This window comes from Mytilus californianus, unplaced genomic scaffold, assembly GCF_021869535.1.
Source record: "Mytilus californianus isolate M0D057914Y unplaced genomic scaffold, xbMytCali1.0.p SCAF_2, whole genome shotgun sequence".
NCBI classification, from domain to species: Eukaryota; Metazoa; Mollusca; class Bivalvia; order Mytilida; family Mytilidae; genus Mytilus; species Mytilus californianus.
Genome location: NW_026262668.1, coordinates 85,448,417 through 85,466,059, shown reverse-complemented (window position 1 = coordinate 85,466,059; position 17,643 = coordinate 85,448,417). Strand labels below are relative to the sequence as shown.

The window sequence follows — 17,643 nt, the reverse complement described above, 5'->3', positions numbered from 1 at the left end:
ATCCTGATGTCAATGCTGTCGACCATTTTATGATACAAAATTAGAAATTTGTATGTTATAAGGTTTAATTTCAGTATCCGGTAATGATTAGGTAAATGAATTGTTATGATTTGTAATGTGTGTGTGCTTTTGCCCTATCTTTTATCCTCATAACGATCCACATAACACACCACAAATCTATTCCTGCTAAATTTGTATTTACTTGTTCAAAGACCTGAACTCGCCAGTTGTCTTCGTTGTTTATAAAAGACTATGAATGATCTATATTGTAAGACACAAATTATATCATTCTTATAAACAAAAAAGAGAGTTTATTCTTTAATTTTGTACATTCATTTTATATGGAATTAATGTTTTGAAATTCAACAAATAGCATTCCAGCAAACAGTATAATCATTTGTCCAACAGATCCTGAAATAACAAAAAAAAACATTATTGTATGAAATATGAAATATCCAACAACATTTTGATTTTTTAAAAAACTTCGATGTAGACATGTTGCGTAAAATATTATTTTTATTTTATTACATAGATTTTTCTATCCCGAATAGTGTAAAAGTGCAGAAGATAAAGAAAAATCTCCTACTATATTCTTCCCAACCATATGAGATGCAAGATACCAATTTTCAATTTTTACCCCATCCCTTCTTCCTTTTTATAAAAAAAATCAAGTTATAACCCAACCATGGATATATTACACTCTAGGTCTATAACAAGCTCTTTATACAGGAGAATACGAGCCATTTGGTAGATTTCCGCCGGAAAAAAATCATTACGTTTGCGAGAAGCTTTTGATTACATTTGCGCTCATTCTTTTACAGGTAAACACAGGTAGAGTGTACTTAATTAATTAATTTATTTATTTGATTATGATTTTCAAGCAAGATAAGTCCGTTTTTTATGCATTAACACTTATTCTTGGAGATATATACAGATAAAACTGTAAAAACACAGCGAATCTCAAATTTAAAAGTACTGATTTTATATAATCACATGTCGTAACGTGCTGAATATTTGAAGCACACTGCTTTAAGGAAACACAAAAAACAAAAATACATGGATGTGCTGAATAAAATTGCTCATTGTAGTGAGCATGGATTGATTCCTGACCGTTTGTAATACGCCTGGATTCTGTTGACTGTGGTGGAGGAAATGGAGAATCTGGTGAAATACCTTTGCAATTATATACGGTGCATCGCCATGAAATGATTATCCCCTGACTTGTGTGTTCTGTCGATATGGAGAATAATGCTTTTTTCTCCGATTAATTTCTGACAAACGAAACTCTGTGTTTGTGCCTTGACGCAACTTTACAAAATGACTTAAATTATTTTCTAAAGCGATCCCTATTTAGTAAAATTAGGAAATAGAATACTTTTTACTCTAAAATATTCGTTATTAAGTTATATGTATGTCTTGAGCTATGATCACTTTCTATTTTTTTCGAATTCAATATGAAAAATATATAATTTGAATTTACAAATATGTTCAAAACTAATAATAATTATAGTCATATTTATTATGAATGGTGTATTTTTACCTGTGTTACCTGTAAAATGAATTAGCGAACACGTAAAAAAAAATAAACCCAAATGCGCGCAAACGTAATGCGTCAAATTCCGTCAATGTTTGATATTTATATGTTTATACATCCTCTCCTAAACAAACAAACTACACAAGATACATGTAAAAAATGTTTGTATTTTACTTGTAAAAACAACACAATATAACATTGTTTTGCATTGGCTTAATCCTTTAATGTAAAACAACAGTACAATTGGTGCATACACATTTTCAAAAAAAAAGAATACTTCTTAAATTAAACAAAAATTCACTAACCTGAAGATGAAATGACTTATACTTGAAATCAAAATAAGACGGAAACGGCAACCCATTATTTTGAATTCTTGTTTGTTTTTGCATGACTAAAGTAATATAGTTTGCAATGTATTTTGTCGTTTTTTACTGGCTCCCGTTCATTCAAATTTTGACACCATACGGCGAATTGGTATCTAAGACTTCTAAAAAGGCTTCGATAAAGATGTACAATCAAAATGTGATTTTTTTTTAGCGTCAAATATCTATTAGAAAGTTAAATAACAAAAATACCGAACTCCAAGGAAAATTCAAAAATGAAAGTCCCTAATCAAATAGCAAAATCAACATGGAAAATTGAGAGACTATTTCGCTTTTCGCAGTCTGTTTTGTTCAATTTTGTCAAAATAAGCCTAAAACCCGCTGAAATGGAGTATTATTGGCTTACAAGTCAACAATTCAATTAATTTAAATCCGTATTGATGCTACCTTGATTTGCAACTTTAGCTGTAGATGGGTTGCGCATTTATAAGCCCCGGTCACACCTTATCGGAAAGCGCGAACGGACGCCGAACGGATAACTTTTTTTACAATCTGTTCATGTCCGTTTGACGTCCGTTCATATCCGTTAAACCTCCGTCTATATCCGTTCAGCGTCCGTTTTATCCGTCGACGTCCGTTCTGTCCGGTGGAAAATTGTGAGCATGTTCCAAACTTTGAACGGACGTTCAACGGATGAAGTGTCCGTTGAACGTCCGGTATTCGTCCGTTCCGTTTCCGTTTTGTATCCGTTACTTGTCCGTTATACATCCGTTGGAGGTCCGGTAGACCAATTCACCAACGGACTTCTACCGGACGTATAACGGATGATGAACGGATGTGAAACGGACATGCACGGAAAGATAACGGATAAAACGGATACGAACCGAATGTAAAACGGATAAATGCCAATTGAAAATTTTGAGTCAGAAATGCAAATTATTGGTATGTCAGATTTCTTGAGTGTCATGAATGTTTATTATTCATGATGGATCTTGGAGTAAGGACACGTCTTCATTATCAAGCAGCTCTTATTCAGGCCAGACTAAACTTAAATGTTGCAAATATAAACCTACTAGCTGTCGAAAGGAGAAGAAGGAGAAGACAAAGGAAATGGTGAACAAGATCATGGCTTAGTCCTGAAAGAGGACGCAGTTTTGGTATATTTAATTATTTTAAGGTCACGTGTATGTAATTTACATGTATTATTATTGCCGCCTTTAATTTTCCGCTTATCTTGTTCATACGTTTGAACCGGTACGCTTCCGTTAGGTGTCCGTTTTATGCGGTACTCGTCCGTTGGATGTACGTTCGACATCCGTTCTGTCCGGTACGATTACGTTTCTCGTACGTTGCATATCATGTGTGTGTCCGTTAGGCATTCGTTACGCGTCCGTTTTATTTGGTCAGTACACAACAGAAAACTTTTTCATCCGTTCGGCGTCCGTCCGAGCTATCCCGTTAGGTGTGACAACAGCTTAAATTAGTTATTTAAAAAAAAAAAGAATTTCAACATTGAAAAGTGAAACAAGACTTGAATACACGTGAAATACTGGTACATTATATCGAGTCAATCTTTTATTAACTATTTCTTTTGGACATTTTGTAATTTGGATATATATGTTCTAGTATGTTATGATAAACTAAATATGAGAATTTGAGTCAAATCGGTGAAAATGAATTTGACAGCTAATGTCCCTTTAAAGGAACTTGACAATTGCTTTATACAATTAAAGCTTGATTGATGTATGGATATTTGTGTATTGTTACAGAATATATGTTGCTTTCTGTACATTTTTTTTTAGTCATTGGGGTGATTTCGTACTGACGTTAACCCCAATTCACCTTTTATTCATGTTTCAGTTGATTTTTTATCAGTAAGAATTGTTTTAGGAATAAATTCTAGTGTACTTTATTAGAAAGGAAGGTTGTAATCGTCGACGTTCATGCCTGTTCCACCCTTATCCTAAGAAATGTACTGTATCCGTTTTCTCTCAAGCAGCAATACACAGTTAGGAGTGTGGTTTCGCACTCGCTCTAGGTGAAGTTTTCAGTGATGAAAGTTGTTGTGCAATAAAATGAAGTTTTAGACAGCTGAATAATAATAAAATGCCTTCAAAATTGGTTTATACACAACATCAAGATTGTTTTAGGTATGTTTTAAGGGCTATGTTCTGTTTGACAGTCTGTACTTTCGTCTCCAAACAATGTTTATTAACACTTTATTTCGCACGAACTTTCCAATGCGAAAACAAGAGGTGAAAAACATGTGAGATTATTGTTTGATATTTTGAAATACAAAATTTGGAGCAAATATAGGGGGATTGTTACCATAGTTACGCCAAAAAGATTAATAATGCACTACTTCACCTATTGGAAATCCAATATATGGAAGATGTTGTTTAAAACATTTTTTATATATCTACCTGTGTAATGTCAAACGCGCGATTCTATGCCGGTACTTAAAACCTTCCATCCTTTATGGTTGGATTTTACATAGATAAATAAAATCGTATAATAAAAAAAATGTTAAATTTGATGTATGCCTTTTTGTGCTTCTTTGTTACATTTGTTTGTTTTTATATGATTAAGATGATAACACAATGTTGACTGTTGTACCACTATTTTTGACATTTTTACCTATTGTGTCTGTTTGTTTTGTTCACGCATCGTTGTCAATATAATGGAATTTGATGCGACTGTCATACAAGTGAAAGGTTTAGCTAGCTATAAAACCAGGTTCAATCCACCATTTTCTACATAAGAAAATGCCTGTACCAAGTCAGAATATGACAGTTGTTATCCATTCGTTTGATGTGTTTGAGCTTTTGATTTTGCCATTTGATTAGGGACTTTCGTTTTTGAATTTTCCTCGGAGTTCAGTATTTTTGTTGATTTTACCTTTTACATACACTATGCACATTAATGAGAACGTAAAAGAGGTTGGTTAAAAATTAAGAGTGTCAATTTTAATTGTTTTCCTAACATTGTATTGCTACCTGAACTTGGATAAATAAAATATTTAGAAACATTTTTCAACAAAGCAAAATAATTTAGGGTCGGTCTTATAATATGATTTAGTGAAGTATTTGATATTTTGGATATGTAGTTTTTTTTTAATTGGAACAAATGCACAGCTATTCAACGAATTATTATTATGTAAATGGGGAATAATTATCAAATATTCATTATAAAAATATTTCAGGAAAATATTTTATCTCACAAAAGGATTGACTTGACTAAAGTAATACAGTTACATGTACCAAGACTTATTACATCCGGCAGTAAAACCATGGTAAATATTTCAATACTACTAATATATAGAATGTACCTTAAACAAAAAAGTTGCATTGAGATAAACAATTGCTTTTTGAACAATCAAATACAGTATATCAAGTAATGATTTATATGTTACATGTTAAACTTATATTTTATTTATCATCCCATTTCTTTTATCCCGCTGTTTTCATGAAAGCGTCTAGCCATGGAGGTTTGTCCAGTTAATGTGTTAAAATGTCGGTAATATATGTTATCAATTAAGGTCAACTAATTATATGTCGGTCCAATTTTTTATGTAAATTTTTGTTCTGTTTCTTTAGAAAATATTGGAATTGTACATCAAGAAGATCTAGGATTAATGGTAATTCCGGAATAAGTAATTGATGTTTTTTTCTTTATTTTTGTCATTGGAGGGGGGGGGAGAGTTACAGATACATTGGAGGCATTGTTTCTGACTCTTGCCAGTTATTAAATGGATAAACATTTTTTTTAAATTATATATTATTGTTTTTGGAATAAATATTCAACCTTACCTTTCACCGTTGTTGCATCACTTGTGTGGCTTTCTACAATATAAATCATGAAACATTGTAAGTACAATGTGCAAGCATATGTCTGAACTTTTCAGTATTTCAGACATAAGTCAGGAATAGATTACCTTAGCTGCATTTTGCAAATTAAACCTGTCAGAAATTTGGGTCCTCAACGATCTCTAACTTCGTACTTTATTTGGCCTTTTTACCTTTTTTGATTCGATTGTCACTGATTAGTCTTTTGAAGACGAAACCCGCGTCTGTCGTACAAAATCCTGGTATCTATGATTATTTAGAAGTTGATTTTCTTTCTTTCTTTCCTTTAATGATCTTTTTTTTTATTTGGGGGATTTCATGCAAGTTGCAGGTTTTCTGTCGGATAATATCTTTTAAAGAAGTAGGGTCATAACGGACCATTTTCGGCCAAAACTATGACGTTTCGTACTCTATGTTGACATCTAGTTGCATGTTTGTGTTTTGTGTGTCGTACGTTTACTGATATTAAAATCTCGTAAATCGATTAAAAAGGGACAAATCAAGATATCAAACAAAACCAGGTGCATCGACAGGGAAACGTCTATACTGCTATGGATGATGTATCGACCGCCATGCGAATAAATAAAATCATATTTAGAAGTAACGTAAACCAATCCTTGTTGAAACAGTTTTTATAGAAGACATTACAAAACTTTTGTCTGATACATTTATTCTTTTGAACAATAAAATAAGTTTATACATAGTATATATTTGATTAACGGTGCTACGCTATCAGTTTCAGTTAATATATGCGCCACCTTGAAATTATTACTAAGCAAAAGTTGGTTCTGATTGGTTGCTTATTGGTGTGGCTACGATTTTATTGGCTTGAATGAGTTTTAAAATTTGGAACACGTCAGGTCAGGAAGTTGAGAAGAAATTTTATACGGATGGTCTGAAAGTATGAATATTAGATACCCTATCGATAAATATGTTGTTATAGGATCACTTGTTGTCGGATACGCACCGATAGTCAAAATTGGTACATTTATTTCTTTTATGAGTTAAATAAACATGATTCCCTATGTATGTTGTGTATAATGTTAACCAAGAAAACGGTACAGATATTTTTTTTCGATGATTGCTTACTTGTTATCTTTACACCGTAAACTGAATGATGAGTCCCAGATATTCTTTTTGGCACGGCATTCTCTTTGTTTTTCTGTATCCTGTATATTCCAGTTCCAAGATTACTAACATACATGTAAGATCCATATAAGTCGATTCCCATAACAACAATTTCTATTTTGTCTACCAATGATGATACATCTATAGAAACTAGTTTAACATCAGTGCCGTCCAAATTAGAAGATTTGATGTGATACAATGCAGAATCGGTCCAATATAATCTTTTTGAGTTCAAATCTGTATGTAAACATAAATATGTCTTTTAATTAATACATTTCTGAAAGAGCTTGTGTAAATTGTATCGGAACAGTATCCATTTTGATCCAATAAGATGATTTCAAGTGGTGAATATATAATGCAAACACATATTCATCTTGTCGCTTAATAAATATCAAAGCAGTCACTTTAAAAGGGGCGAAATATACCAAAGGGTATTCAAACTCATAAGTCGAAAACAAACTGACAATGCCATGGCAAAAATTCGAAAAACCACGAAAAGACAAACACATCATAGAAAACTAAAGACTGAGCAAAACGAACCCCACCAAAACATAAACCCGTGGTGATATCATGTGCTGTGGAAGGGTTAACAACTTAGCAGATCCTGCTACACGTCTGACACCCGTCGTGTTATTCATATAAAATACGTTGATAAGCTATATCTAGTGAAAAGGCATTCGGATTGATAGTTGACTTTTATCTTTCTAATTCTAATACATCACTTAATTCGTAAACCACTATTCATGTAAATTTTATAACCCTGAAACTTGACCGAGTGTGAAATATTGAACTTGAAACATTTTTTCATATAAAAGAACATTTTATTGAAGATCGCCTGATATACAGATAGCTGTGTTATTGCTTCAGTAAAGGAAAAAATATATGTTATGCTCTAGATATTTCGGGCCTTTTGATAACACATTTCGCAGAGAAGTGTTATAGACAATGATGTATGTCAATATTGAGAGCTTGCAACACGTGTTTGTAATTAAACATTTTAGTCACATTGTTTTGTTATAGGTATAAGAGATGATATAGACTGATCTTGAAGGTAAGGAGGTATTTTACTATACAACTGCATACCAAATACCATTGATCTATCACTAGTAGTTCCTTAACCACAAACTAAAACATTGCTGACAGCACCGCCGCCGCCGGAAACTGCACGCCTAAATTACTATTTTTCGACTTCGTCGAGGCATGGTAAAACATAGCTGGGAATAATAAGACAAGTGTTGTAAACTAATGGGAGGTGTACGTTGTTATTCTGTGGTTTATATGTTGTAATGTACTATTATATTATGTATTTATGTATTTCTCTGTCCTGAGTGTTCTTGCGTTTATTTGTACTGTATTCCTGTCACGTAATGTTCTCATTTAGCAGTAGTTTTTAAAATGTCCTGTAGCAAGTCAGGAATATGGCAGTTGTTATCAAGTAGTCCGTTTCTATGTCTGTTGGTGTTTGGTTTTGTAGCAGTTCAGTGTTTCTGTTGTTTTGTAGCAGTTCAGTGTTTCTGTTGTTCCGTTGTTTTCCTCTTCTATTTGATGTGTTTCCCTCGGTTTTGGTTTGTGACACGGATTTGTTTTCGCTTAATCGATTTATGACTATTGAACAGCGGTATACTTCTGTTGTCTTTATGTGTTACACGTCATTGCGACATCAATAAAACGACACAAATATCCAAACAACAACTAGAGGTCAGCATACAATCTTTAACATTAGACAGTTGTCGATACAATATTTCAACCTCTAAATCAGCCAAAATTGACAAAAGAGTAACTTTATACCAATTATCTAAGATCAACCATGCATTAACCCCAAATTCTCAAAATAAAATAAAAGAACAGAGTTCCAATGTCCTCCGCGTTAGGCATATTTTATATGTCCAAGGGCAGTAATTTAAATAAAGAGACATAACTCCTATAAGAATAATTGATTTGCCCTTATCTTCAAACTCTTACAATTGTTGATATAAAACTTTGATATAAATTTCATAAAAATCCTGCAAGAAATGTAGGCTTGTCAGCGCTTATATTTACAATGCAGTTTTCTATAAATTTAATATTTCCAAGGGTATTACTCTTTTAAAAATAGTTTATCGTTACTGATGTTGCTAATATAAACCTTCGGTATCAATTTCATAAATATCAGGCAAGAATTGCATACTAGATGAGCGCTATAACTAGAATCCAATGTTCTATAGAATTTACATTTCTAAAGAACATGAAAATAATTCATTAGCGCTGATTTTCGAACTCTTACCACACATTGTTGATGTAAACCTTTGATTTAAATTTGAAAACAATCCTACAAGAAATGTAATGTTTAGAACACTTAAAATGCAATTTTTCATAAAAGTAATATTTACAAGGGGCATTACTCTTTTAAAAATCGTTAGTCGGCACTGATTTTCGAAAGTGTGCGGACATTGCTGATATTAACCTTTGATAAAAATTTCATAAATATCTGACATGAATTATACACGTGAGCGCTTTACAAGCCCAGACGCACGGACACCCAGTATTTCTATGTCCCACGCAGCGTGTCCCACGCAGCGCGTCGCGCAGGGGACAAAAACTCTTAACCTAACCTAAATAATGAAATCTGCTCATGTAATAAGCAAGATATTCTTGCTGGAACTGTGATGAAATGATTAAAACTGTAAATCTTCTCCTTTACAGTTTATTGCCAGGTTTAATGAACATCCATTGCACACCTTTAATAATAGACGTGTTTCTGTATTGTTATGAATCATAGTTTATGACCAAATCCGTTAAGATGCGTATAGATTTCATTTGATTTTAAATTTTAATAACACTCAACGTTAAATCGGTGATATTTTCGTTTTAAAGTTAATTCATTTTCTACACTTGTAAATATATATTGACTTTAAAGCAAGTTGTAGCATCAAATGTATGCACTTTATTTTACGTTGATGTTATTTATATAAAGCCCGTAAATTTAGATACATTAGCTCCATTCGTTTGATGTGTTTTATTATTTAATTTTGCCATTTGATTAGGGACTTTCCGTTTTGAATTTTCCACGGAGTTCAGTATTTTTGTGATTTTACTTTACTCTATACATTAGAATAAATTTATGCTTCAAGGTTAGCATTTAACGCATTAGAAAGATCTTTGAATATTGTCGTTATCGGTGCTAACATCGATTTTATTTAAACAAATCGAAATATGTATTGCTATACAGTTGTGAACAATTATGATTATTGATCCTGCTGGACTTATTAATTATATTTTAACATTGCACAAGCTCATGTTTTAACACTTAATCCGTTGGAAGTGAATTAATTGATATTTCAGTCGGGCGCAACATATTTTATTCGTTGTAAAAGGTTATGAACTAGCTTTCAGTAACTGCGAGTAAACTTAGATTGGTATTTAATATTTTTTTTAGTTGTTTTTGTTCTTCGGGCCGATGAGTGAAGACCTTTCAAACTGATTTTTGCTTCGCATCACGGTGCGGAGCTATTAGTTTCAGTCGATATACACGCCATCTTGAAATAGTTACTTATCACATAAAGATTCTGATTGGTCGCTTTATAATTCGGCTGAGATACAGCAACAGCTATTGGCTTAAATGAGATAAAGAATTACAGACTTTTCTCGTCTTAGGATAAGACATCAAATGCCTGAAAATTTACTATGTGTATTTCAATTCCGATCAAGTGTTATTAATTCATGTTCGTTTTATTATGCAAATATTGCATACTGAAATTCAATATTGAAATATCAATTTTTTAACACCTGTTTACTTGCTTTGTTGATCTATAATATGCACGATTTGTTTAGCTAAACAATTTTAAACTTCCTATACAATGTTTACAAAAATGCATTATCTGTATTTTATAACTTCTGCCAATCTGGGCATACCTCCAGAGAGGCACACCTCGAGAGTCGTGTTTTGTAAATGTTTTAAATTTCAACAAGTAAATCGATTATTTTTTAAAAGCATGGGTGTATAACGTACAACACTGAACAATCATTTTAAAATTTTAGAAAAGTTCATCTTAATGACTATACAAAAATTGATATTCCAAGTCTAAGACATCCATTTTATATCAATCAATATCTAAAAATACCACATTTTCAATACTAAATCAACAACCACATGCACACGTATTACCTTAAATATGGATAGAGCGCAGCAGTCCACAGCTTTTTAAAAAGCTCACACTTGTTTACAGTGTGTTCCTATGTTGTGCTCTTTCATCACTTTTCCAGGTTAGGGAGGTGCTCACAAATGTGACTGTCTCAAGTCAAGAAGTAGACTAAGTTGTTGTCTGCCATAGTTGTTTTTCGTTTATTGTTTTAGCATAAATCAGGCCGTTAGTTTTCTCATTTAAATTGTTTCACATTTTGTCATACTGTAGACTTTTATAGCTAGCCTTTCTATACGGTATGAGGTCTATCCTAGTGTGTTGAAGACCGTACCGTACGGTGACCTATAATTGATAACATCTGCGTCCTTTGGTGTTTGGTTGATAGTTCTCTAATTGGCAAGCATACCACATCTCCTTATTTTATATATATATATATATATATATATATATATATAAACATCCAGATAATACATTAGGCACCAACTGATAACTAGTTTTGGATTATCAAATATTTTGGCCTTGAGCATCACTGAAGATACATTTATTGTCGATATGCGCATCTGCAGTTTTTGGCTTATATCTCAAAACCTAAAGCTTTTAGAGCAAATCTGACATGGGGGTAAAATTGTTCAATTGGTCAAGATCTATCAGCTCTGAAAATTTCAGACGAATCGAACAATCCATTGTTGGGTTGCTGCCACCGAATTGGTAGTTTTAACAAAATTTTGCCGTTTTTTGTTATTATTTGAATATTATTATAGATATATATAAACTGTAAGCAGCAATAATGTTCAGCAAAGTAAGATCTACAAAAAAGTTAATATGACCAAATTGTCAATTGACCCCTTAAGGAGTTATTGCCCTTTAAAGACAATTTTACACAATTTGTTCATCAAGTTTGCTAACATTTAAAAATCTTCTCCTCTGAAATACAGGTGAGCGATTCAGCTCTTGAGAGCCTCTTGTTTAGTATCCACATCTGATTCACGCCACCTCTAAAATAGGCAGTTTCACAATAACTTTGGAGCCCGGCTTTGATTTCTGATAAAGTAGATGTTAATAATTTAGAAAGAGGTTTCGTGGAGCACTTGGAAGACCCAGCAATATACCGTTGTTTGTAAAGACACTTATGTAGTTTAGGTATCCAATACAGTGATGGAAGATCCAGTTCTTCATCTTTGGTTGAAATTCCAAAGGAACATAGAACAGACTTATGATTATCAAGGATTTCCTCTTTGGTAAGTGTCGTGAGGATATATGTTGGGTTTCCAAATGAATTGTCAATACCTAATTCATTTATCAAGCAGTTTATATAATGATATTTACACACAAAAACGATGTTGTTTGGGGCTTTATCTGCGGGGACAACAACATATTTGTCATGGAGGTAGGACAAGTGCTTTGCAACATTTTTGGTCTTTAAAAATTGACGTAGCGTGGGTATTGATAGACCCATTTAGTTTCTTAATTCGGATTTGTATCAACGACCTCACAGCCTTGATCCATTCGGAAAGAGTATCTACGTCTTCTTTCTCGCGTTTAGCCCATTGCCTGGCATAATCCTCGACTGAATCCATCAGTATTTTGAAGTTGCATTTCCAATTGATGGATTTAGGCTCACGATATTTCGGACCTTTGGATAACAAATTTCGCAGGGAAGTGTTATTGCCAATGATGATGTCTCCGGTAATAACGTGGCCAGCCGGATTATATGTGAATTGGGAACTAGCACAGGTGCAATCAGGAGGTTAAGACTTCAAGTCGTCAATGTTGAGATCCTGCAAAACGTGTTTGTAATTGAAAATTTTAGTTGCAATTGGTTTGGTATAGGTATAAGAAATTACTAGTACAGACTGATCTTTAAAATAAGGAGGTATTTTCGACTGGACTAATTTATGATGAAGGATATTGCCTAAGTTGACGCCATCGAGACCTTTGTTGGCAAAGGAAAGTTTAAGAAAAGATCTTTTCTCTTTTTGATCTTTTCCAATGCGAACTGGTTGGAAAAGTCTGTGACTTGCAATATCCGAAATGATAGCTGTAAGTTTGTATTGGTTTGAATGAGGGTTTGTAACAGTGGTTTCCAAACATAAATTGAACAGAGAATGAAGTTTTGAAAGGGGTAATGAATAAAGTTTCGTTCGAATGTGATGAATACCTAACGGCTTTTGTATAAATGGCAGCAAGTCATTAATAGAGACATCATGGAAAGTAGGTGATGTATAATGACGATGACCATGACTGCGTCTACGTCGAGGAGTAGAGTTGAAAATATTCATCACATTCACCGAGCTACAGGAAGGACTAGATAGAATACCTATACCATCAATTTTGTCATTGCAACCATATGGTGTCGCAGTTCCCAATTGTCGAATCCAGTAGTCCTCTTTTTGTCTACGGAGAGGCGTTGCAAGTTGAGGATTGTTAGTGTTGTGGTATATTTTTTCGATAATACGAACTGTCATAGAAACGATGGAATGATCAGGCTGATTAAAATGCTGGTACAGAATGTTGTTTGCATTGAGGTTGATATCTGATCTATGGCCGCACATACGTTTGTTTAGCCTTCCTTTCGTTTCACCGACGTAAACCAATCCGCAAAGGTTACACTCTAATCCGAAGACCACATTTATAGATTTACAATTCAGATCATCGTAACTTCTAGTAAAATAAGACTTTTTAGTTAAATTGCTAGTGAATTGAGCATCTGTTATTAAAATTTCACAAGTTTTGCAGCCATTTGTTCCACATTTCGAAATGAGACAGTGTTGTTCAGAGTCATCAAAATCCAAACTGTCTTTAAGGAGAACTGAAGATGGCTGTGTATGTGTACTATTGCTTTTGTCACTAGTATGATGATCTGAATGAGTCATGTTTGGGATATTTGTCATGTCTGGTGATGAGGGGACACCTGCCTTATCAGACGACACCTTGTCCATGGTGACGTCTGTTTCGGACCTTTTTATACTGGGCGACGTCCGAGCCAGTATCCTGTTAGATCTTCGTAAATTCATGCAATTTTGCTACTGGGCGGATAATGTCCTCAGGGACAAAATGTCCACCAGCAGAGACATCGACCCAGTGATTATAAAAGAGGGACGAAAGATACCAGAGGGACAGTAAATTCATGCAATTTTGCTACTGGGTGGATGATGTCCTCGGAGACAAAATGTCCACCAGCAGAGACATCGACCCAGTGGTTATAAAAGAGGGACGAAAGATACCAGAGGGACAGTAAATTCATGCAATTTTGCTACTGGGCGGATGATGTCCTCGGGGACAAAATGTCCACCAGCAGAGACATCGACCCAGTGGTTATAAAAGAGGGACGAAAGATACCAGAGGGACAGTAAATTCATGCAATTTTGCTACTGGGCGGATGATGTCCTCGGGGACAAAATGTCCACCAGCAGCGACATCGACCCAGTGGTTATAAAAGAGGATATGGCTATTATTCTAGGTAATTTTTGTCATATAGCTCATCAATTTTTTCTGTTAATACATACATCTTTGGCTTTCAAATATTCGGCGTTCCTGATGAATTTAAATCCAGAAAAGTCTCACTATTAGTTATATCATTTAGTAAAAGCTTACAAATATATGATATCTATATCCCTGCTGTAAAGGTTTTCAGTTAAAGATAATAGTATGTTCCTTGATAACAAGCGCTAATCTCGATACAATGTTAGAAAGTAGGAGAACATAGAAATTGCTCGGAAAAGTATCAGAGGTACGATAGAGACGAACGTATGTTAACAAAAATGCGAATGTACAAAAAAGTCATACCCTGCCAGATCGAATTAACTAATGATAAGTAATGCACGTACTGTGACCTATAATAGTTTACTTTTATAAATTTTGACTTGTATGGAGAGTTGTCTCATTGGCACTCATACCACATCTTCTTATATCTATATGTAGTGCTATTGTGTTTGTGCTTTATCGAAAAAAAGTTATACTCATCTGCCTATCCTGTTATAAGTATAAATCCAACGTCCACTCTCTTGTGATGAACAGGAGGCAGATGACACACGAAAATTATACAAATTATAATCATAACAATAATTATATAAACTCTCCTTGTTCGCGTGTTTTTACTGTAAATTGGATCAGAATATTATATTGGTCCCAAAATATTATATTAGTAAAAAGAATTTCAGCTAATAAAAAAATGGCACAAATGCAAAGATCAGCTTCGCATTTCTAAAACGTTTTAGCCTTAGTGAAACGTAAAATTAATTGCTTATTTAGACATTGTACAGATTGATGAAGAACCTTCAATTCTTTACCTAAAGCTAAACCATATGGAGTCTGAACGTCATCACTTATTAATGTCCGTCTGCTACTTCCATCAAATTTACATCTCTCGATGGTCTGTTTGCCGTGATCACTGAAGTACAACCAGCTGTAAAAGATAATACATTGATATGAATTACTATTATAGGATAAATGTGGGGGAAGGACATTTTGATTAACATGAACGATGAAAAACACTCTATTATCCTAAACAATACTTAGTCTAGTTATTTTACTAGGTTTTGATGAGATTTTTGCCTCATAAACATCCCTCCTATGTCAAGTTTCTGAAAGTTTGTATTGTTGTTTACAATCTCTGTTTCCGTTTTTATTATTGTTAACAAGACTATTGAAAAATAAGCTTAAATTTGTAAAACAAATTTGTAATTTAAGGACATAACTCTTAAAAGAGATAAATTGGTAGTTTCAGTCTTATCTGCAGTTTTGTAGATCTTGTATATTTGTTGATTATTTTTTCTGTTAACAGTTTCGGTCGATCTACAATATTATTTTCAAAGTACAAGTTCATTAGACAAAACGTTAAAATTTGTCACAAATCATTTTTAAAGGGCAATAACTCCCATAAGTAGTCGTCTGATAATTTTGATATGCATGAACGGGTATACTGTGAGCATTTTCCAAACCTACCCACCCCTGTCATATATCTTTACCTATCACAATTGTCTATATTAACCTAATAATATTATCTGTTTCCGTACGCACACGTATAGCTTGCTCTCAGTAACTTGCATTCTTTATATGTAGAATCTTTTCAACTTGTAACGTCATAGAGGTTTTGTTCTGAACAGATATATATAGCATAGTCTTCTTTGAGCCTTTTAGCATGACAAAAGGGCGATGGTCGAGTACTATTTCAAACCAATCGTATGCATATCTATAATTTATACTAAGCCAGGATTCATTTTAATTTGCTTGGTTTGATTTAAGAATATGATTCTGTCGATGTTTTTATTCCTTGAAATAACATCTCATCTTGACTTATTCATACTTATGAAAGTATAGATAAAAATTCTATTTACTAAATCACAATTCTTCAACATGAGAAACAGGTTTGAAACCGATTTCATTGTGTCAGAACCGTGTTACAAATTGAACTCGAATGCATTCAACGAGTTTGCTCGAGACCACTGTTTTGGAAAGTCAAATACACAATGTATTTTGAGCATATAAACCAGATCTGCTTTAATTGTGCAGCCAAAGTAGTATAAGTTCAACTTTGTCTTAGAGAGTTTCAACCTTAGTTTTGGTACAATTGCATGTTTTATAAACAGACATATCATTTTAATCGTGGCAGTACCGAAGTACTGGCTATCAATAGTAAAACCCTAATTCTTACACAATTTATCCTTTTCCTGACCTGTTGATTGTTTTTATTTAATCAACGTGTGGTTCGTTTGATCTCAGTTCTTCATTGGTCAAAATTCGATGATGACGTCAAATTTTCTTGCTTTCCTCTGAATTTCCTATTGTGACGTCATGAAAAAAGGCGACCATGCCTGATGACGTCACATAAAAAGAACACATCTTTTTGCAGATCATTCTAAAGAAAGGATTGAATTTGTCTGAATTTCGTTTAAAATCATTAGAGAAACAGATTCCACCACCAAATATTGTGCAATACGATATACATCCACTCTCGGCAGTTAAATTTTAAATATATAAAAACTCGGAGAGCCTCGCGTTTTAAATTCGAAAATAAACTGTCTCGAGTTGATAAATATCGTATCACATTCTATACAGTGGCAGTATCTATATTTATCAACTATAAACTGTACCTGCTACAATGCATGTTTCCAATGTTTTTGCATGTTTTCATGTACTGGCTTGTTTAAGTGTGTTTATTGGACGCATAAAGCATGAACAGTACCATTACACGTTCAGACTGACATTTTTCTCTAAAATTTTCACCTTGTTTTAACTAGATATCGTAAAATTCTCATTATTTACCTGTTTGAGGTGTCTATAGTAATTGCAACTGGAGTTTGCAATGATTTGTCTAAAATAACTTCAATGTTGGAACCATTTAAATTAGACCTCTTTATAGCCGCTCCATCTTGGTCTGCCCAATAAAGATGATCGTTCAGTGAGTCTACGGCTATTCCCATGGGTCTTGAGTTTTGAATTATAATTTCTATGACAGAGTTTTCATTACCTAATGGACACGATTTCCTTAAAAAAAAAAAAAAAAATACAAACAACATCAAAAAACGACTAATGTATATTTTATCGTAACAAACTAAACTGTTTGTAAATGATTGCATAATAAGTAATTCAAAAAGAGTCATATTTATTTATTTATTTTTATTTTTTTTTTTTTATTTTTATTTTTAATTTTTTTTTTTTTTTTTTTTTTTTTTTTTTGGCATTTCAAAAAT

The 17,643-nt window shown here is 33.3% G+C and overlaps 1 protein-coding gene across 3 annotated transcripts in view; it reads right to left on the bottom strand.

The window, feature by feature from the left end:
* Window positions 1-305: 305 nt before the first annotated feature.
* LOC127730342 (low-density lipoprotein receptor-related protein 6-like) overlaps window positions 306-17,643 on the bottom strand; it is an 80,367-nt gene continuing 63,029 nt past the window's right edge. For all 3 annotated transcript variants that reach the window (XM_052238714.1, XM_052238712.1, XM_052238711.1), the window contains exons 4-8: window positions 17,216-17,437; window positions 15,241-15,356; window positions 6,792-7,067; window positions 5,667-5,699; window positions 306-411 (exon numbers count right to left, since the gene is read on the bottom strand). In XM_052238714.1, the coding sequence (XP_052094674.1) occupies window positions 338-411; window positions 5,667-5,699; window positions 6,792-7,067; window positions 15,241-15,356; window positions 17,216-17,437 (721 nt within the window). In that variant the 3' untranslated portion in view covers window positions 306-337. The remainder of the gene's footprint in view (window positions 412-5,666; window positions 5,700-6,791; window positions 7,068-15,240; window positions 15,357-17,215; window positions 17,438-17,643) is intronic.